Source organism: Anopheles bellator, chromosome 1, assembly GCF_943735745.2.
Source record: "Anopheles bellator chromosome 1, idAnoBellAS_SP24_06.2, whole genome shotgun sequence".
In the NCBI taxonomy this organism is placed as follows: Eukaryota; Metazoa; Arthropoda; class Insecta; order Diptera; family Culicidae; genus Anopheles; species Anopheles bellator.
In genome coordinates, this window is record NC_071285.1 from 19265237 (window position 1) to 19288232 (window position 22996).

The 22996-nt window shown below is 47.7% G+C and overlaps 1 protein-coding gene across 1 annotated transcript in view; it reads left to right on the forward strand.

Moving 5' to 3' along the window:
- Positions 1-22996, forward strand: part of LOC131205617 (uncharacterized) — a 94370-nt gene extending 71374 nt beyond the window's left edge. The window contains exons 4-11 of the mRNA XM_058197793.1: positions 6699-6824; positions 13732-14155; positions 14219-16213; positions 16280-16506; positions 17927-18209; positions 21602-21752; positions 21827-21946; positions 22025-22996. Coding sequence (XP_058053776.1) covers positions 6699-6824; positions 13732-14155; positions 14219-16213; positions 16280-16506; positions 17927-18209; positions 21602-21752; positions 21827-21946; positions 22025-22214 — 3516 coding nt within the window. The 3' untranslated portion in view covers positions 22215-22996. The remainder of the gene's footprint in view (positions 1-6698; positions 6825-13731; positions 14156-14218; positions 16214-16279; positions 16507-17926; positions 18210-21601; positions 21753-21826; positions 21947-22024) is intronic.

Here is a 22996-nt window from a genome sequence, read left to right on the forward strand (position 1 = left end):
GTTTTCCCGGCCTGACCTATGATTTTTTCTTTTTTGAGCTCTCAAAATGAATCCACTTTCCATTCCCCATCAGGATCTGATGGCGAAATGACTTCCTTTTGTACCTGGCGAGCAGAATTTCACGTTTGATTTTTCTGTTTTCTTGTTATTTCCGTTCACTTCATGTGGCTCATGTCATGAAGTTCATGTGGCCAATATTCTGGATCTTCCAGGACCTTCAAACGTAGGAATGTGCCGTATTGGGACACATTCGGCTGCTCCGCGAATGTTGTTGCATTTGCGTGTTATTTTCGTCCAAAAGTTCTTGTAATTCAGCGGCCTCGAACATGTTTGCGGTCTTCCGATGCTCTGTGCTTGTGAAGTTGAAATCACCATTTTAAATTTTTTTTTACCGCTTTAAGCTCTGCGATCTTCTAAGAACGAGCTTCGGCAATGATTTGATGCGATTCTGTAGCAGAAAAGCCTTGATCGCCGCAAAAATTAATAGTCGGACACAGAAGTTAAATTTAAATTTATTTTTTACCTGATATTAAAACAAGGTAGTGTTGTCGAATAAACATAATGAGAGGAACCAAATTAACAGCTATATATAATGTTTACAAAATCCGATTTTATATGTCTAGACCTGGTAATAAATTCTGTTCACTACTCTCCTCTTGGAACAATTCAAAAACTCTTGTTTGAGAATATTTCTAAGATTGTTCGGTACAGTGTTCCGTACCATTTCGAATTAAACCATTGAGTTCCCACGTATGCCGAACTTTTATTGCAATTTTATTGAAAGGAAAGATTAGTGCTCGTTCTATTTTATACGTATTACCGTTTGTGGAAATCATTGTCCACATCTATCGCAAAAATCCACACCTACGCTACAGCTTCCTGGCAACGGTGCCCATCGATTGGACATTCTCTCCCAATAAAGTATCCATTTATGTGTCCTGTGGACCGGTGTAATAAAAGCTAACCCACTCTCGACCATCGATGGCCCGCGTACCTTTTCGAAGGAAATAAACCTAACCGCACCCATTACACAGTGACACTGGCTAGTGACCGCTCCCCCGTAACGATGTGGCCACCGCCTTGGGACCGCCGCCGCCGCCGAGTATGTCCTGTCCAAATCTAAATGGCGGTGGTCGCACCGGAGGCTCGGAGCGAGCGCCGTTATCGTCAGCACAAATATGTTAATGACTCGGTCGGTGCGTAAAATAGATCGCCCATAAAAGTCAATTTTAATGAATTTTTACTGTCCGTACGGTGTGCGGAAAGGGGGTCCGAAGTTATTGCCGGTTTACACCTTCGCCATGGACGAACCCGAACAGAATTGGGAAATCATACACAGTGCAGTCCGTCCACTTTGCGCCGGAAAGGAAGTGAATTAAATTTTATGTCTCACTATTAATCTAGACCCACTTTATTGCCCTACAGACACTTCAACGCTGGTTTGTAAACACATTGTGTGCGGGGATTTTTCGCTCCATCGGTCTCCGGTGTGTGTGGGGCAGGTAATTGAATTTGTGATTGCCACCAATTGCACAAGCAACACGTGTTGCCTCTCTGCGACGCCGAATGTCGAATGCAAATTTTACCCAATTTCGATGACGTAATTAAGGGCGACCCGAAGAGCTTCGAGCTGGGTTCGATTTGGGGCTCGTGCGCCCCCTGGCGGCGAAAGGTCTGGTGTCGTTCCGAACGGAACGGGCAGACATGTTACAAACGATGTGTAATAACAGAAACGGCCGTAAATGGAATCAATTCCGGAGGCCGCGTATATTGCATTCCGCGGCCAGGGATCGATAGAACCGAAGGGATCCGTGTGCTGGAGGCGTTCGCGTGCGCGGCAATGGCATCCATTTGTTGTAGCTCCCGCCAGAGGGCGCCCAGAATCCGGTTGTGATTGTGGCGAATCTTTCTTGTGCCCCTCGCTACTGCCACAGCCGCCGCCAAGAAAATCTAATCAAAGACAGGCCCGGCTTTCACCTACTCACACCCCCAGGGATCGCCTCAGGACGCATGATCCGTCACCAGTCAGCTCTTTTTTTGTGTGTGGCTGTTAGAGTCCCCCACAGAGCGGAGTCATTTGTGAGGATCCGCTGCGGAACAAACTGGAGCCCGTATTAGACGATATAAATATAAAATGTAAATAGTGTTTTCAATAAATAAAACCTTATTTACATATGCCAACCGTACGGGCTCCTCGGGCGACCCCGGTGGTGTGAACAACGGAATGGCATCGACGGATACCTCCACACGACACGGGGCCCCGTTGATCGGAGGCGCATTTTCACTAGCATTCAAATGAGATCCCATAAATCGTGGTGTTTCAACGCGCGGCCACCTCCCAGAGTGGTCCATCCGTTGGAGGCCAGTAGTATCCTTCATCCGACCATCGTCAGAACGATTCACTGCGGACAAGCCGTGGACCGAAGGTGAACCTTGTGTCTATTCCGCGTTACTTCTTGTGCCGTCGTCCTGATAGTGGTCCTGACGTTACGCGTCCTCGTCGGAAGGGTTCACAGCAAATGGTTCCAATCGTTGGCGCATTCGTACGCTCCTGTTCCGAGAAGAAGCCGCACTTTCGCGAACGGAAAAGAGAGATTGGAATCATCTTTTGACTGTACCTTTGATTTATCGCCGGAAATTGATTTGATTTGCTCTTTCCGGTGGCTTCTTACGGTTACGGGTTCTTTTTCTTCGCTGGGTCACCCTATCCTATCGCTAAGCCACAGCACAGCGCGGTAGTAATGGTGGCCCCAACTTCGCTTCGAGGAAGCCCCCCGACGTTGTGGTGCTTCGGCGCTATTTTTTTTCGGTTACCGTAATTTGTCGAATTTATATGTGTGTAATGCCACGTGGCCAAGGAATGGGTGGTTCGTCGGGTGGGCGGGCTGGTCGGGGACTGGAAACAAATTGTTGTACCTGTTTGAATGCTCGCCTGCGGTAGTCGGTGGATTCTTTGACTTCTATCGAATTTGCACTTCGCCCTCGCCCGAGAAGGTGGCGCTCACCAAGGAGCCGCTTTAGCGTCTAAGTGAAATCTATGTCCAACCATTCGCGGCTCGTCCTGTGGCGCAAAGGTGTGAATATTTGTACGGACATTTTTCCCCCTTTTCTTCTTCTTCTTCTTTTTCTTTGCACCACCGGCACAATACATCACCATTACGTATGAAAATTTAATACCAGAACCCCCACCGTGGCGGAATGATTCCATTGCAGGGACGGTTAAGGGCCTCCCAACAGTCAGCGGAACACAGGAAAAGTGTAGCGAAAATAAATAACGCAACAATGCAACAATGGGGAATCTATTTTATTACCCCTTGGGCGATGGTCGAATTTGTCAAACATAAAACTATTCACTTAACGCTTGATCGATGGCCGTCCGGCTTTTTTCTTTATGGCGTTGCCACAGGAGCCCAGGCCCAGGAGCATTTGTGCTACCAAATTGCGTTAAAAATGCAGCGAAAGTGACGGGCCAGCAGCCAGTGGGCACGGAGGAGAAAAAGGTGCAATTATCGTGGCACTTCTCGTGTTGGATCGATTTAGGTTATGAAACGCAAAAGCACAGTGCAATAAAAGTTGATAAAGTGTCGTCGTTTGTCTAGCGTCTGTTGCTGTTACGGCTGGTTTTTTTTTTTGACAAGTGGACCAGGTTCCGTGGCCATGAAAATATTTCCGGGAGTTTTCCGATTGTCAAGACTTACTTCCTGTAAAGCTGAGCTGAGTAATGCTTTTACATTTGCCTTCCGCTAATAAGTTTAATTTACTGTTTCGAATGAAAATTACAATGAATTGTTTGGAAAACAAAATCCAAGAGTTTCTTAAATTAAAACATTATACTAGATCGACTTTTGGTTTGGTTTGGAAAGTTTGTTTTTAAAAATAAAACCAAAGATTGATCCAACAGTTATTCCTTAATCGAAAACCATGAAACATGGAACATTTAAGTTTACTAGGAAATTCATACCGCTGATTTCAACGGAATTTATTGAAGTGCTACTGGGTATACAATGTGTTTAGGTTCTCCTCCAGGAGCATTCAGAAACAAATCGGACGGTGTGATGATTTTCGTGAGACGTCCGAATTCAAAAGGACACATCCGTTAATAATTCGGGGTAGTAGTACATCTTTCCCTTAATATTTTCCATTTAGAATTGTAGGTTCGATGATGTGTCCGAGTACCATTACAAAGCTTCGCCTGAATAATATTTCTCAAAAGAATAATCATAGCTCCATTCTTGCGCTTCAAAATATTTGGAAGCAAATCATGTGGTAAATCAAGCGAGAAATTCTGTTCATTTGAGAATTCTGATCTGATAATTACAAGATTCCGAGAACTTTGTTAATAATATTGTGCTTGATAAGAAAGTCATACCTTCTCCCGGTACTCCATCCTTATATTTTACTGCTAATACAGCGCGATCATTAGACCACTAATTTCATCTTATCCACTCTTGAAATTTAGTGTTATGTTTAAGATTATATTTTCTTTCACTTGGTTTTTTGTCCAACAACTTCATCTTCATTAATGAACATTACTAAAACATGTTCCAAGTTCATTCACAGAAGCCTTTAATCTATCGTAACATTAACAGTATATTGTTTTTGTTTGGTTTTCTTTTTTGATAGCACGTTTTAGCGTCATTTAGTTTGCCCACCATTTCAACTCATTCGCAGCGCATTACTGCTGACATCTATTAATATTTTGCAGTGGCTAAAGTAATTAATGAGTGCACAATAAAATACAGTCATCATCCAAAACAACAAATGCAGGCGTAATTGAAATTGATACGAAATCGTTCGGAATGATTTATTTCTTCCAATAAGCGCGACCCAAGCAACGCAGCGGCCCCACCGTCGTCGATGGCCCCGGCTTTTTTGCGAATCCCCGCGTATGTCAAGTAGATGATGAAAAAATCTACTCCGGATCTCTCTCTCTCTCTGTCGGTCTCGGGGTCCGGGCCTGGCCGAGTGTCGGGGGCGGCGGAAATGAAAACCAAACATTTTGGTATGGCTTTTCACCATTCTGTCCCGGACGATGCTGTTGGTCCTGGCCCGGACCGAGACCTCGTCCTAGGTCCGGCGTTGTCGACAGTGGACGATGGGGAGTGTATGGGGAGTATTTGCGTATTGTTTGCGATGATTACGGCTTAATAAATTTCAGTTCATCGGGATGAGATCGGGACCGGCGTGTGGGGCCGGCCCAGGAACCGGACCGGGACCATGTTCCGATGTATCCGGCGTATTTAAGGTTAATACGACCGTAAATCATGAATATGAATAATATGCGCTGGCGCAGGCTGTGGCTAAACTTTTGCACGCTCGACAACATTGGCCCCGGGTCCGTACGAAACATGGCCGGCATCCGCCACGAAGCGCGTCGAACAAGTTTGCAGGATTTCTGTTTGCAACATGAGACCTTTGGTGGGCCGTGAGTTGGACAAAGTGTAATTCAATAATGTTTTGATTAAATCAAATTATGTTGCTATTTCTCAAAAGTACTTAACGTTACTTTAATGCTGAACCGGTTCACGAGCAGTTCATAACCGGTTCGTTGTGCGATTCGAGCTGGGATGCCTCGATAATCAAGGAAGGCTTAGAGTTAATTAAACTGACGAAAAGTACTCAAAACCGATAGTGTTGTGCGTTCCGAATCTGAGTTTGTGGATTCATCATTTGTAAGTCCATTTTAAAATGAACTAATAGTATATATAGTATAGCATAAAATTATGCTATTTCCAATCCTACTCTTTACGCACATATTTTGACCGGTTGGCCTTCAGCAAACACTCGTTATGCAATCGGTGATGTTTGGCCCCTCTTCACACATGGACCGATGGCCGTTGATTTGAAGCTCATACGGGTGTGTGCGTTTAAACGAAACGCACTGACGCAAACACTTGTCGATGCACCCGTTGCCCCGATAGGGTTGCCGATGGGGTTGGCGATCCGTGGCCCGTGGTGGCCGGACCTGAAGGCTCGAAGGATATTAATCGTCGTATCATTACCGATGGGCGGGCGCTGCCTATGCAAATACTCCCGCCTCCGCTTCGTACGTATTTCCGTTCCATCGACATAACACCCACCGCCACATGCGGTGCGAAATTGAATTTAATGTAAACGGTGAAATCACACGAAGAAATCGCCCTTTTCTATGCTGCCATAGTGCGTGCGTGTGTGCAAGAGCATCCATGAAGAGAGAGCCGGAAAGTGGAGGACTTTTCCTTCGATTTGGCGAAGAGACCGGGCTGGGCCGGCGTTCCGGACGGGCCCACACGCCTTGGTGTCAATTTATCTTGCTTCACACGCCGGTACGCTATGAATTATGTAACGAAAACAATAGAATTTGAAATTTATGCATATTTTGGTTGGGGCCGAATTTTTCCCCCGACTTCCGCGATGTGCCAACACGAGGACCCACCATGAGAGAGCGCGAGTCTGCATCCGCTAAGCCGAGGAATTTTCGTTGAAGGTTCCAATATGGAAAATTCGAGGTTCCAATATGGAAAAGGTTGTAACGAAAATCCCTTCCGAGCGAACTTCGAGAGGTTGAGCATCGGCGAAGTGAGTCGGTGTCGGCTTCATGTTGGAACGAGAGTTTACTAGGGAGCAGGACCCCTAAAATTGTCCAGGACCATTTATCGGCTATCGAGAACTGAATCGTTTCATCCATTTAACCGGTTCACCGTTTTGCTCCGTTTCAGATATCCGTCTGTGATGACTACAGCTTACCGATTGACTTCGTAAAGAAACGACCGTCCAGTTTTGATCCCTGCCTAGTTCAGCATATACCAAACAACTGGACATCGCCCAGTCCCCAATCGGATCATGTAAGTATTGCCTGTGCCGAGCATACCTGAAGTCCACCGACTGTGAACATTCGCACTTTACATTTTCCACCAACGGCCCGCAAGAATCAAAGCGATAGCAGCAGCAGGTTTTGCACGCCAAAGACACGATTTAATCAAAAACACTTCACTTTCGCATCGTTTAGTCGGCCCCGCATTCGCAGCGGTCTTCAGCCGCCGGCTCTCGAGCCGCCCGTGGTGCAAATAATTACTTTTTAAATGGACAAAAAATTGAACTACCATAATTTAATTGAATTAGAATTTAATTAAAACGCAAATAAATTACTCCGCCCTGCTGGATCCGTCGTTTGGGGGGGCCGGTGTTATTGTTGTCCGCCGTGCCAACATACCTGATTGTGCCACGTTGGCTTAGTTGGGACACGTTGGGGGAGGCTTACGGAAAGTGCGTCTTCTTCGAGGGTCCCACCACGATCGCGGGCCACCGGTCCTGGGGCGGTCTCCAGCGGCGAAGCTTCGCAATAAGTACGATGTGCGCTGGGAAATAAGTTATGAATCGATGGTCTCGAGTGGGCAGCATCGACTCGAATGCTGCTGCGGAATGGCGAGCAGCGCATGTTTTGCGTCATTGAAATGGCTGAATTGGAGAAACAGTTCTGGAACTCTACTCTAATGGAGAGTCGATTTAACAGAAGTCCTCTTAGAGCTTGTTGCTGTCATTAGGTTGGCTAAGGTTGTGAAGTTTACGTTCGCTATCGCAACCTGTCTCGATGGGGTTATTAATACAAGATGAATTTCCAAATAGAGCACGGGTATAAGTTAAAATTGTCAGGTTTTTCGTTCAAGAAAACCCATAATTCTCAGGAGAATTATCCACATATTTTGATCCGAAATAATTACTGTTCGATGCTACACATTTCGTCCATCGTCCAGGCGAATTGTGGATTCAATTCCAATAAAACTTGTTTTGTTTCATCAAAAACCTTTCCTTGAGTCATTTTTCAACATCTTCGTATTTGGTGACGTTATAACTTGAAAATATATCTATGTTCACGTTTGTTATGAAATTAATTCTTGAAATTGTCCGAAGAGTTCCTTTTAGGAATAGCCTTCAACCCATTTTTCATTTTGGCTCCCAAAGTCAGGCGAAGTTTGTGTCGACGAGGCAGTTGAACCAAGAATTGTCCGTCCACAAATCTGATTTTTTGTAACGTACAGAATTACGCAAACGACGCAGAACATCCAAATTGAATAGTTTGTTTGGCCATTTAAAGGAATTCATGAGGGAGCATACCACGAAAATCAAAGCAAAGCATTTCCCGTGTCTTTTTGAGCACAGTAGTATGACTTCACCGTGTCTTTGGTCCCATTTCAATGTTGTTTACTGACACATTCAGTGTTTCTGTGTTGTTTTTTTTTTAATTTTCATTCGAATTAAGTATCCAACATATTCTGCAATTGCTTGTCTTAAAGCCTTTTTAATGCACCAGGATCGTCTGTATCCTTCAGATTGAAATCATCACATTTGAATTGCCGAATCCATTTGTCTCACTGTGAGCTGCCACAAGCAAACGTAGCGGATGGCGTTAAAGACCCTTCATTCGGAACGAAATTCGATATTTTAAATAAGTTGAACAACTATGCTATGCATGCATTATGCATTATTTTACATCTAGATACGCCCGTTGAAGATGCAGAAGGTTTTGGAATCAGTTTAACCACCTCAAACGCAATTGCGCCTCACTCGGTGGCTGGTGATAACATCATCCGCAGAAATTGCTTCTTTAATTGAGTGTCACGAAGAGTTAGATTGCACGGTTGCCCATGGACTGCCTGACAGCGCATAAGCACTGCGCAGCTAATCGCTCCTGACGGACTCAATTCCATTCCGTACACTCTACTACACCTGGCGCCGTTAGCACCGGAGACCAGAGATTGGACTAGTGAAAATTGGTGGTTGCAAAAGTTTTCAACCCAAAGCTCATCAGATTGGGGAAAGAGGGGGGAATTAAACAACTGTAGACAAACTAACGAAATTAAGAATTAACCTTCATTAGGAAGTTAAAACGGGTGTAGCGTCATTCGATTGCAATTGCCGTTTGAATGCTAGTGAACCATTTGAAAACAAATGAAAGTGAGCATAATCTTGTAATTGTTAAGATCCGAAATATGGAAATTTGAATGTAAATTTAAAGAGAGTTTTCAAGCTGCAGACGCTTTCCAACCCATATCCAGCCGAGAGGCAGTAGCTAAACGAACTGGCAGTGTGGCAATCAGCCCTCAGCTTATAGCTTCGGAAGCCCTGCACTTACTGCCGTCTGGCGTCTGGCTTTCGCACAAATAACTAGAAATTGCAGTTATTGCTATACATTGTTTCCAATTTTTTTTTCTTCTACCCTTCTATTATCGATGGCTCCCAATACACCGTTTCAAGGTTCCGTTTCGTTCCGTAGCTGTGGAACATGACGGCGAAAAACGGATTCCCCATCGTCTAGGGCAGGTACCACACACAATCGGAGTGGCTTCCGGTCGTCCTCGGTGACTGCGATGCTGCGATGGGCTCGCGTCCCTTCCGGGATTGAACCTCCGGTGGTCGTCCTGCCTTCGATCTCTAATGACGACTCCCCTTTATGCTGCAAAAATCGTGGCAAATCGCAAAAAAAACCAAAAAGCCGACAACGAAAGTGCTTCCCTGACGATGTGTTTATACTGCATTTTTTGTGTTGTACCAGGACGGGCGCCAGGATTAGATGTCTGTTCGTTCTGTTTCACCCGTTATTACGGTGGTCCTGGTCCTGGGGGTTCCGTTGTCGTGCAATTTGCCTTAAACGCGGTACGCGATATCGAAGCCATTTGCTAGTGTGCAGTTACTGTTTTGCATTTATACCAACTCTATGGCTTGCATTTACCGATAGCATGCAACAAAAGTTGCAATGGAGAGCTGCTACCCAATCGAAATTAGTGGAATTTTTCGCGATCAGCACACAGTGCTCGTGGCTTAAATCTGTCCCTTTCGTCCTGGCCCATGTATTTTTTCCCGGAGCTGTTTTCATTCCCATTATGTTGCCCGCACAGTCCTTGAATACTAAATAGGCCCAAACTGTACCAAGAGGACTGAGAGAGGCCGAGAGAGAGAGAGAGTGACCCTTGTATCCTGGCACAAGGGCTATTCCAGGATAATGTTCGATAAATATTTCATAATGAGAACGACCGAGGTTACATTCCGGCCCCCAGGACGTGGGAAGCTAATTTTAATGCGCTCTTTCGGGATGGTAATTTTTCGACATTTTTAGAATGCCCGATCGCTTGTCTGGGTGTGAGCCATCGGCGTCCTCCCGAAGCAATCTGCCCGAACACAGGTTGGAATGGGGAATTTAATTAAATAACAAATAATTCCTCCATATGGAGGAAACCGAAGCCTGAGCTTCCCGGCGTTATCGGGAATCGGTTCCGTGGCGTGCCATGGAACTCTGATACACCGCACCTCACGCCGAATGTAATAATGTACCGAGAGGCGACAAAATGTATGGCTGGAACTGTTGCAGCAGCGGCCGCGGCACAGGATTAAGTGTATTTTGTGCGTTTCAATTTAAATTTATGTAAATTGTGTTAAAATTTCCACCGAAACCGGCGCGAGATTTGAGGCTTTCTGGTGTTGGTCGGTGCTTGATTTTCTACTTTTTGCTGAGCTCACCCGAGGGAGCGAGCGAGTGTGATAATATCGGAAAAGTTTTTCGGGCCAGAAACTGCGCGCGGCGCATCCACTTTTCGATCGGTATCTAAATATTCATGAGCCTAATCGAATTAACCCCCCCCGGACGGACCCCGGGATTTTATTCAATTTCCCGACGCGGTTCGACGCGAAAAGGATCTGAGACCTGAGTGAGTGCGAGGATGGTGTGCGAAAATATGAAGTTTCTGTCACCCGATCACTGTCAAGGGCGGCCCGCCCATTGTGGCCCACAAGTATCTGCATCCTTTTTGGCGTGGAGGTGACAAGGTTTGAGTTTTCCATTCCGTGTACCTGGGAGTGTTTCTGTTTACACCATAAATTAAAAACGTCATAAATTACCCACCGGGGCCCCGAGCTCTGCTGCTCCAGACTGTCTGTCTGTCGCAGCCAGGGGCCCGGGCGATCAAGATGTCTCCTTTCGGTGTCGGGCAGCAGCTTTTCTCTTGAGGCCTGCTCTCGACTGCGCCCCTGCACACGATACCTGGGGTTTAGGTTTTTGGGGATTGGCGAACAGGATTTGCACCATTGACATCGCCGGCACACACGACGGGCGCGGCTTCGCGTGAATGAAGCCCCCAGTGGATCCATCAATTTTCACATGCCGCCGACCGGCGTATGCCGTTTCACCCGAGGCGCAGAGGTTTTTCTTTCTTCCGGCCCGCGCCGCTATGGGACTTTTGGGACCGGTGCGGCCGCACGCGACCGTGGAAGATCCCGGGCGCAGGACATGCATGGGCCAATGTGTGTGCCGGGGTGGGGCAACACCTCTCTCGGTCTTAAACGATTCCCCCCGAGGTTGGTTGGGAGATAATCGATTTTTGAAATGTTTATGACCGCTCCGTTACACATCCGTTCGATCGCTCGGAGTAGCAGCTTTGCCGGGGGCGGGAGCTCGGGAGTATCCCGAACGTGTGGTTCCAGAATTTGCTGCCGACCATCGGGCAGGGGCGTAGATGGGGAATCGGCAAGGACTATCAAAACAACACGACAGGCGACAGGTGATTCAACGATTTGTTTTACCTTACCACAGCTCGTCGATGTCCTTGAAGTCTCATGTAGTGTGGAGTCCAAAGAAAAATTCACAGTGTAAAGCCATTGAAAATTATTTTCAAACGTTGCTCAAAACTTCCTAACTTGATACAAAAACTAGGAAAGTGTCTCAGACAAATCTGGTCTGTTTTGACGCACTTTAGAATTGGTCAAACTTAAATCACGATAGTCAAATAAAACTGTTTCCCGTTTGTTTTTGGTCACAGTAGTATGCTACATTATCCCAGACACTTTCATATCCTGTGACTTTTATTTGAACCACATACCTCGAGATTTGCTCGAGATTGTGGCAATGTTTCTCACCATTTACGTTTCCTATTAACTTCCGAAGGCTTTGTTGCGCGATGGTCCATCATCTTTCAATCGGCAGAAGTTCTTGGTTTTTGGACTTCTAAGCTTTTTATACAGGCAAGCGGCTACATCAGACCAGAACAACACATATTGTGTGTGATTTTGAATGCAAAAAGTAAACTCTCTGGCGTTAAATCGTTAGGCTTTAAATTACTTGAGGCCACTAGTTACATAGAGTTTGCCTAATCGTACAGTTTTCAGTGAACTGCGACAGCTCTATCAACAGTTGTTGAACTTCCGGTGACGCATTGCTGTAAAATTCAAAAGTAGACAAAGCTTCGAAAAATGGTAGTTTTGACTTTTGTTTCATAATCCATTTCCACACAGTTGAATTCGGGTAAGCAGATTGCTTATGGGAGTTTCTGCACCAAAACCATGTTCAAATGTCAAACTCAACATATTTTTGTGATGCTACACAACCCCATTAAGGTTTGGTGTTGGCATTAGTTGTTAAATTATATTAATACAATAAAATACAATTAATATAAACACAGGACATGCAGTTAATTTACTGTGAGTATCCCATCTTTTGTATGCCTTTTTTTTTCCTGTTTAGTTATTTATCGGATAATATGAGTACTACAAAGGACCTTGCCGTAGGTTTTTTCGGAATCTTTTCCATTGGTTCCATTTCCAATTCCACGCCATGCAAATGTGAACTCACTTTTGATGTTGTATTTACCGATTCGAATGTGCATTGATTGATAAACTGGACACTATTTTGGTGGGACTACAGACTTCGATCAACCATCTGTCTCTCTGCTGACTGTTTGGACTGAATCAGACTGACTTTAATGCTACTTCGGGTTGCTTTTTATACAGGGCTATCCATTTCGTAAATTTCAAAAACAAACATCATCTTCGTATTTGCCATTAATCCCAATAGCATTCAAATGGATCCCTGGACATATCGACAAATGCATCTTGGGATCTACGGAAACAGTCGATTCTGATAAGAAAATTTTCAACGACTTTTTTCACATTTTAGTTGTTTTAGTTTATTTTTCAAATGCTCCAAAATTGCAGCACTGCCATCATAAACACGATCTTTTGCGTAGCCTTACAAGAAAAACGATGTCCTTCTAAGGCCATATTTTCAATTCAAAACAAGTCTGTTGTCATCTGGCGATATCGCTCGGAATGAATGGTAGTGGTCCTCCCTTCGTCGTTTTCGAAAAGATAGGGTCCTACAACGCCGTCAACTCATAATGCGAACCACCTTTTCTGGATATAATGGCCTCTCTTCAATGGATTTTATACTATTATCGATTATTAGAATTTTAACACGTTCTTTTCTGTTGTTAAGCGTTTCGTTTTCTAAAATGGCAGACATTCAACTAAAAGTTTGACACTTGGATTGACAGATATATTCCAAAACTGTAAAATACCAGCCCCGTAATTTCGAAACCACGAAATGGATGATCCTGTACTCCGCATACTTAAGTTTGTGTCTTGTGTTGCTTCGTTCTATCGATGGTCTTGGTCTTGTGCTCTGAGCTGTGGTCTTGTGGTTCTCGGTCTAGTGATTTCTTCCTATTTTGCCGATCCACTGAACGGAGCCTCGTTGGCTTCTTTGTTTTATTATAATGTTGCGTTTATAACTGCGGTAATGGTTCGTGGTACAGTCCACCATCCACAATTGCGACTAATTGTACCGTATTTGTGGTTATAGCTGGGGATGGGATACAAATGACACGGTCGAATGAGCATCGCGTAGCCAGGACTCTCACACAGGGTGGGTCGAGTTTTCTGATCGAATGCTTCTCTCTTCTCACCCCCCCTTCACCCCCCGTACAGGTTTCATTTCTTGAGCCGCTAATACTGCAGCAGCCCTTGTCAGCGGTTCCGACCATCAGTAACAGTAATGTGCCCGGAAGCGGAACGACCACCGCCGGCAACCCTGGAGTGCACCCGCCAACCGGTACGCTCGGTCATCCGCTGCCCCTTCCGCCACTAGGTCCACCCCCATCAACGTCGGGCCCGTCAATTTGTGGCCCACCACCGCCTCTACCGCCGCCTCTACTACCTGTGGCCGTAGATTGTGCGGCTGCGACGGCCGCCGCCAATGCCGTCGCCATCAAGACGGTGGAAGAGATCTTTGACACACACCGAAGCCGCAGCCAGCGGAAGGCCGTCGGACGGCATCACCGGGCACGGAGCCGTCCGCGCCGGCCCGACAGCCACTCGGAGGTGAAGTACATTAATCAAAATTTTAGCTCAGGTAAGGTACTAGCGTCATCCACCCCGTAATGCGATTGATGTCCGAGTGTCCGTCCGCTTGCAGGATCATCGGCGCCCGTCACCTCGGAGGAGGAGGACAACGACGACGACGACGAGGAGGACGACGAGGAAGAGGAGCTGAGCAAAATACCGGAGCTCAACTCACCCGACAGCATCTCGGACGATTTGGTCCAGCCGCTCCGTCAGAGTCCACTCAAAGCGGACGGAGGACTTGGGAAGCGAAACCCGTCCCCGTACTACTACTCGGACCTGCTGAAGAACCGGGCGGCGGCGCGCGAGAAGGAAGCTGAGGTCATCGGTGAGCCGCAGGAAGTAGCAGGTCCCGAGGAGCCCGTGAGCCACCGTAGTCAGCCGGCCGCGGGTCGGTACAAGAAGAGCAGCAGCCTTGACACACCGGGCGCCGAGAAGGAAGTGTGCCCGGCGAAGCGGTACTCGATCACCGAGGAGGGCGTGCGGATCATCCGGTGTGACTCGCCGTCCACCACCACCTCGGACGACTCGGACTGCTCCGAATGCCGGAAGCGGCGCGTGTGGCACGCGCAAGCCCTGGCCATCGCCCGGGCCAACTGTAACGCGCTCCTGGGCCTGCCGGTCGATGTCGGTTCGATGCCACCGCACCGGCGGCTGCTAGGACCGGCGGCTATCTGTGCCTGTGCGACGCCCTCGGCCTTCGGCGAGGACAACGATGAGCTGTTCCGGCCGCGGAGCGTCTTCTACGTGCACCACCACCACCCGGGCGCGGGCGCCACAGATTGCGCTGACTGTTCCCTGAGCGATCCGCCGCTCGGACCGGAAGACGCCGCGGCTGCGGCCGCCACCGACGCCACCGGCGACGCCATGGCCAACGTGCGGACGCGCCAGATCTACGAGACGGCGTTCGACTCGAAGGTCACCCGCTCGGACGACGATCTGGACGAGGTCGATCGGGTCACCAACCAGAGTGTGCTGCTCCAGCAGCTGACCAAGAGCACCAGCAGCAGCGCCAGCAACATGCCTGCGCTGACCCGTGGCAAGTCCAGGGCCAGCAAGTCCACAGCGGGCAAAGTACCCACGGCCGATCCTGGAGCCCCGGAAACGGAGGGCAACCAGGACGCGGCCGACCACACGCTGGTGGCGGACCTGCAGAAGCTGCAGATCGACAACAAGCAGCTGGACAATATTGCCAATGCAAACTCCACGTCTTCCTCCTCCCAGCAGCTTCCCTTGCGTGGCTACACGCCATCCCCGCCGTCGACGGCGCCGCTACCGATGAAGTTCCCCGGGAAGCACGTCGAACGGTTCTTCATCAACAGCATCAAGAGCGCTCCGAATCTTCCGGCGTCGAACGGGGCCGCCCAACATCCGCGCCTCAAGGACCTTCGGCTTGACATCCAGCAGCACGGCCGCAGTCACCACCATGAGGCTGCAACCGGTGCCATCGAGGGGAGCTCCTTCAACCACACCAACCCCAAGACGGGCGAACGACCCCGCTCGACGCACTGCCTCGAGCCGGAGCGGGTCCTGGAGCTGAAACGGGGACACCGTGGGTCGCACGCGTCCCGTCGGGCTCACAACTTCTCGTCCACGGAGAGTATGGCCACGTCCAGTAGCGGTGGCAGCATGGAGTCACTAAAGTCCAGCACGAGCGAAGGCAACCGGAGCACCTCCAGCAGCGATTCACGCCACTCGTCATCGCTCAGTTCGCACAGCTCCGACTCGGGACCGTCGCTGTTGGCGGCCTTCCCGCTCCGGGTGCCGGTCGTGGTCCACAACAAGCTCAACATCCTGAGCCCCATCTCGGACAAGTCGTCCCAGGAGCCGGGCTCTGAAACGGGTTCGTCGGACATCAACAGCCGCAACAACAACTCCCAGAAACAGTCACCGATCGATCAGTCGGGGGGACCGGGTGGTCCGGGAACTGGGACGGGCTCAGCGGGGAAGAAGGAGAGCGACGCCCACGAGTGTGCCACGGAGGCCGTGAAGGCTCCGAACCAAGTCCAAGGTTCTTCCTCTTCCAAGCGCCGGTCGGCGCCGAACAAAGCGCTCCTTCTGATAACGGGTGAGTGGCGGGGTAGCGGGTCGAACTCCTGACGGGCTGACGGCATTCCATTCGCTTGCGTTGCAGGTCCCGAAATACAGGGCTCGGACAGTGGCATTTCGTTGCACTCGCGGGAGGATCTGAAATCGAGGAGCAACTTTTTGAACCTCGGCATCCAGCGGGCCGCGGCGCTCGGGCTGACCGGGGACAAGCAGCAGGCGGACGGGGCGAAGGTACTGGCGCTGCCCCAGGACCTACACGATCTGCCGTTCGACATGCCCAAGCTGCGGCGACGGCGCGCCCATCTGCAGCAGGTACGTCGAAGTTTGGCTAATGAACGTTTGAATATAGAATTGAAAATATTAGTATATCCTTTTTTATATCTAGTATGAGTATATCTAGAAATCGCTCTGCTGGTATGTTTAGTTTAAGGGTTTTCAGAGCAAAATTGTCGATGATTGAGGGACATTTTGATTTAATCTCGTAGACTGTACCGCGAACTTCGGTTCGGTTTCGTAGACTTTGGTTTGCTCGGTAATAAAAAAACTAGAATAGATTGTATTATTTACGAGCTAAAATAACGTGATTTTTTTTATTGTTTTCGTTTTCAAAATGCAAAATTAAGATCCTAACTGATATCACCGATAAACCGTAAATTAACCGATGAAGAATGTCGAGTGGCGAAACAGCCAGTTGTTTTGCAAAACTATTCCACCAAAGTGAGGCAACAAATGATTAAATAATTTACCGTTTGCATAACCAAACGAAGGTCCCGTTCATCGTATTAAAGCTCGTGGGCACAAGAAATCAATACCAAAACGAGTTGATAAACTTTTAGTAAATATCTCCTCCACAAGCATTTTTAAATCCATCAAAAATATTTCAGAAAAAATTTAAATCAGAATGTAAAGAACTCTTCCGTGGATGTCATTCGAAATAGTTCCGCACCTAACCAAGGACAATTTAGAAAAAGAAAAGGATTTTACTATGGGCATGTTTGGAAATCTCCGAATTTTGAAACCATTACGAAAAAGATACTCTGGAGTGATGAATTTTTGGTATAAATCAACTATCGTTATGAGGAGTTAAAATTTCCTGCTATATGAGGTCTAAATCAACGTTAGGAAACAAATAACAATGGCATCAAGTTCCATGGACTCATTGTTTCCGTAAAACCTACAAGTTGGATGCCTTCCCTGGTCATGGTGACTCGAAAGCTGGGCAAAACTTGATGAAACCAAACCAATCATTCAGTTTTATTGGTGAAGAATTCACCGTGCAACGGGGTAGTGCACAAATCCACACGCCAGAAGTAGTCATGCAGTACCTCTGGGATGGTGATAGCAAGGTTTTAGGCTATTAACATCGTTGTCCAGACCAGGCAATCATTCAGAACATGATTATGGATTATGTGAAAATTATGTGAAAAGACTCCACTCAATTTAACAGAATTTACTAAATTAATTATGGCAATCTGGACCAAAATAATACCTGAGAGTTGTAGAAAAGACCGCGTGACAGAATCACGATGCTTGGCAATATTATCTGCATTGTGGATACTAATCTTGTTTTGGCGTAGATGAAATTTCCTGGTTACTAAATATTTATGTTACACATCTTATATAAGATTTTTTATTGTTGATAGATCAAAGTAAAGTTTTCATCATCGTATTTCGTAAAATCTTGTGTGTTCTTCAGCTAAACTTCTCTCTGTACCTCTCTCCTTTCACGCAGGAACCTTGCACATCCGGTAGTGTGACGTCGGTGGACGTCGGTGATTTACCCTTCGACATGCCGAAGCTACGCCGACGGCTGCGATTGTCACAGAACCAGCAGCAGCAATTGCAGCAACAGCAGCAGCAGCAACAGCAGCAACTGCAGCAACCATTCCCGAGTATACCGTCCAGCTCGGGCGTTAAAGGGATGCTCCAGACGAGCACCGAATCCAGTGGGCTGTCGCAAGCCTCGTCCAGTCTGTCGATGCGAGACTCCGATAACAAGTTTGCGATGACTGGTGGCGGTGGTGGTAAGTATCGTGTCCATGGACGCATGCAGTCGGCCAACCAGGACCGACTCGTTTCCTCGATTGCGGTTTGGGCTGTGATATTTCAATCACCCAACACGTTCGAACGCCACTCGACGCCATGATACGCTTTCGGTGTACATTCATTTTAATAATTAATTTGCAGTTGAGGGACATATCAAGTAACATCGATTTCATCTTGTAACGTACGTGTCCTGGGGGCGACTAGCAGGACAACGACGCACGTTGGGACGACTGTTGGTTAGTCACTGTAATGACCATTTCATTGATGCCGTAGATTAAAATGGATGATGTACGCGTGGCACGCCTGGGCTGTGCAGGGAAAGCACGGTGCGCCACACATTAAATATGCGATTCGTGCATCATTAGAGAATGGGCCGGTGATTTATGGTGGCCGGCTATGCGAGGCACCTGTGTCACCCGAGCGAATCCATTGATTTCCTTTGTGTTTCTGCGTAGCTTGGGAGTCCTTTTTGATGGTCAAAAAGAGAACTGTACTTTGATGTATCCATTTTCTGAGCGGTTTGCTTTGAACTTTTCTTCTGTGTTTTGTCCGAGCACAGGAGTAGCTATAGAATACCAAAGGCTGCAAAATATTTCAGCAAATTATTGTAAGTGTCTTATTTATATTAAAATGGCCCAACGACCCATCAAGGCCCAAATAAGCCGACATGTAACATAACGTTGGATTGAACGATGAACAACTCCAGTCCTTAATTATTTGCAAATCGCGATATCGTGAAGACAAAAGTCCCTCACGTAGCGTTGCAGGTTCTCAATTGCCGGCCATTGCCGGCTTTGTGAGGGTTGACTTTTATAAAATTTCATTCTGGAAATCGTTCATATTAGTTAAAAACTTTAATATTAACGAAATGAGCCGCAGCGCGCTTGCAGAAAATGGGGACATATTAGAAACTTATTTCCAAGGTGGTGAGTCTTCAACTCTAACTGTATGATATTTTTAGAGCTAATCTCCACCTCGGTGATTATATTAATAAGCTGCATCGTCGTATTTAGGGCTCGGAAAACCCACACACCGTACAAGGGAAGCCAATGCATCCTCAAGGAGTGACTGTTTGGTGCGGTTCAATCGAGAAATGTTAGCTGATTGGCTGTTCGGCGAAATTGAAGCTGGAAAACTTGGACGATAGATGGTTGCATCAACGATGACCATCTTAAGTAGCGCTAGAAAGTTGAGCAATAAGAAACCAATAAGCATACCACATTGTCCTCCTATCCATTGAGTGGTGCAGTGAGATAAGAACCAGCAATAGCGAACTTGAATGGTTACTACAGACGTGAAACTGGACACTAGACTACTATAGATATGCGAACATTGATACCAGATCACCAATCCAGCTCCAACGAACTCCATCAAGAATCCAACTAACCTTCGATACACATTCTGAGCTTGAGAAACCCCATGCTTAACGTTAATAAAGGTTGACTTCGGTTCTGTCGAACTAAGAGATACGATAGTTGAACATATCGCATTACGACGACTACTTCTTATTCCGTAGTTGCTACATATATTGTATGCTTATAATGAGCCACCGAGGCAGTAAATTAGAGTCTATCTTACTTAACATTACAATGGTGACGGCGCATCCAATCACAATCCAGTGACATTCCCAAATACTTCGATGAATTTTGTGATGCTGAATGCTTAGAATGGGCATATGCATTACAAAAGTTAATAGAACTTCACCATCGACTCGAAGTTATATCACGATGCGTCACGAGCCCCATTGTAGAAACTACTGGACACCACGAGAAGGGACAGGCCACAGCCGCACGAGTCTCGAAAACTTAATTAAAGTTCGTCGGCCCATCTCGGGCCGACTCGTTTTTTGTGTTCGATCGAACGCTGCTTAATGATACACGGACTGCGGACAATCCGCTGTCCCGTCGACCATTGTCGTCCTGCTGGACACTTCCGGACCGTCCGGCCACCGTCTATAAATTATGCATTCGAATCGAACGTATCGAACTGACCGCCGGGGGGGGATCCCCCATAGACGCCGAAGTTTTCGAACACGTTGTAGGATTTAGTTCACCACGTAGTGGGTATCCTGCATACGTGCCTCGGAAGTTTGGCCGAGCCGAGAGGGTGACCAAGATTTGACAGGCGCACACGAAAAATGACCAATGCTCAATTGGGTGTGCAAAGTCGTGCTCGTCGACCGGTGGAGCGCCCGTTACGGTAAACAATCGTTTAGCACATTGTTTGCAGACATGTTTCGCTGACACTGGCCGGGTTGTTGTGGGTTGGGCCTGACGGCTACCTCAGCTCCTGGTTCACGTGTGACAACTGCACAAGTTTTGCGGTTTCTACGCCCCCTTTCCGGCGATGGGGTCCTGAGTCGACCCGGTAAAGGCGCACTAAACGCGTGGGGTGTTGTGAGTGAAAAATGTTGTAAACATTATCGTCCCATGTCCGTGTCCGCCGTAGAAGCCACGTCCGAAACCCCGGAAAGAGCGCACCAACCTCTGCGAAGGCTTAATTCCCTCGTTCGTTCGTTTTCCAACATTTCGAACATTTCCATTTTCGTTGTTTTTTTTGGTGGGGCCAGTTTTACGTCCCTTCTTCGCGTAAATACACGCGTACGCGTAGAGAAGCTAGTGGCGTAACATGTGTCATGGCAGGTCTGGGTAGGACCAGCGGCGTACTCGCTAGTAATTGCTGCTCCACGGACAAGCAACTGTTAATGTTTAATGTATCGCTCCGGTCCGGCCAGAGTAGAGCCAGCCCACGTCGCCACAGCTCCTGTGCCTGCGATGTGCGAAATTTAAATCACACCATCGACCAACGTCGGCCACATATGTGTGGCGAATAAATAATGAATTAATCAGTTAGAAAGTAATTGGTGTGTCGTTGTGACGGTGGTGGCGGCGCCGGTTATCAGCGGGAAAATCCGGATCCGGAGGCCAAAAAAGACGTTTCTGGATTCCGCTCACGTTCGCGGAAAATTTGCAGGCGGCCGCCGATGGGGATGTCAAACAATAACAATCAGCCGATGGCCGGTAATGGCGGTGGTGAGCTGTGGAGCGTGCTGGTTTGGCATTGGGCGATTGGGTGGCCGACCCACACGTCGTTCTAGTTCAGATCGGATCGGAGACCGAGAGAACACAATCGTACGGATTATGCTAACCGAAGCATTAACAAGACAATGAAGCACCATTATGGGACGCGATTGCATCATTAACAGCGGTGCCAGCGGCACTTTTGACTCACCATCGACAAACCCATTCCAATCCGACAAGCTACCGACATAATGACGTATTATCTGAATCAAATCGCTACAGCGGGTTTTAATTGATTGTAACGACCGCTAATGGTAGGCATTCTGACACTCCCATTTCAGGATTCTTTAAGCAGAGCCTCACATTAAACTTGAACGACTGTGGTAGCCGACCGGCGAAGAAGTTCGGCACGCTCGACCTCGGCCTGAATCTGGGCGCCAATCGGCCAAACGTCGATCTGATCGACGCTTCCATTCCACTGGACCGGCAAGGGTAAGTATTTCCATTCGCGGACATGCGCAGGACGTGCCTTAGACTTATCTTTCCTTGCCATTCCACCACAACAGCTGGTACCATGGGTCGATCAGCCGGATCGATGCGGAGAAAATTCTTCGCCCACTGTCGGAAGGGAGCTTTCTGGTGCGCAACAGTGAATCGACCCGGCAGGACTACTCGCTGACGCTGAAGTAAGTACGGGATCAAACTACTGGGAACCTGTTTCTGTCACTAACACGTCTGCCTTTTTTCTGTCTGCCCCCCCACAGGAGCGCCAAAGGTTTTATGCACATGCGGATCCAGCGGGACACCGACTCGGGCCAGTTCATCCTGGGCCAGTTTAGCCGACCGTTCCCCACGATACCGGACATGATACGGCACTTTTGCCTGAACCGGCTGCCGGTGCGCGGGGCCGAACACATGTGTCTTCTGGAGCCGGTGATTGCGCAGATTCTTTGAACGAGCTGCAGCTACTGGATCCTGGCCGGCGCGTCCCAAATTTCCCAAAACCAAACCAAAGTCCTGTGAGTAGTGCCTAAGTGGCGTGCCGAAGCGCTAGGCGATCTTCGCGGAAGCAGCTAGAAAGCTGCTCCTTTCTAGCTTTAGCCGAGAAATTACTGGTCAGTGTGTGAGGTGTGAGCCTCGGAGAAGAATAAACGCAACAAAGCCACACCACACGCAGTGGCTACCCTTTTTGAGGAACGTGAACCGCTAGAAGCAACCAGTAGAAAGCAAACGATAGCGGTTTTGTGTGTGTTTAGGGATGGAGAAGGTCGTAGAAGGCGGCGTTACTAGAAACCACCACCATGTTTAACTTCAGACACGTAACTTCCTATGTACAGAGAGGTAGTAGCCCCTAGACGTTCGCGGAAGGCTTGGTTCGTAGCAGGTTTTCGTCTTACATTGTGTTTTCTCTTTGTGACAATAATTGTTATGTTCAGCAAATCAACGAAGCGAAGCGAAGGTTCACAGAGGATCGGGATATCGTGGATTGCGCTCACGTTGGAAAACGGGATCCGTGGAGCCACGGCCTGTGGGGTCAGGATCGGAAGTCGCGTGGGCTAAAAGAAACCATTTTGAAGATAAAATATGTAAGCAGGCAAGCGGCCGTTGGCAGGCGTTGTCGTTTCAAATGTTGTGATATCTACGGTATGGGTTATGTTGAAGACATTTGCTGGTTTCCTCCCCATTTCATGCGTAAAGTCTGTGCGTTTTTCTAGCTGCGCGAGTGAGTTTATGAA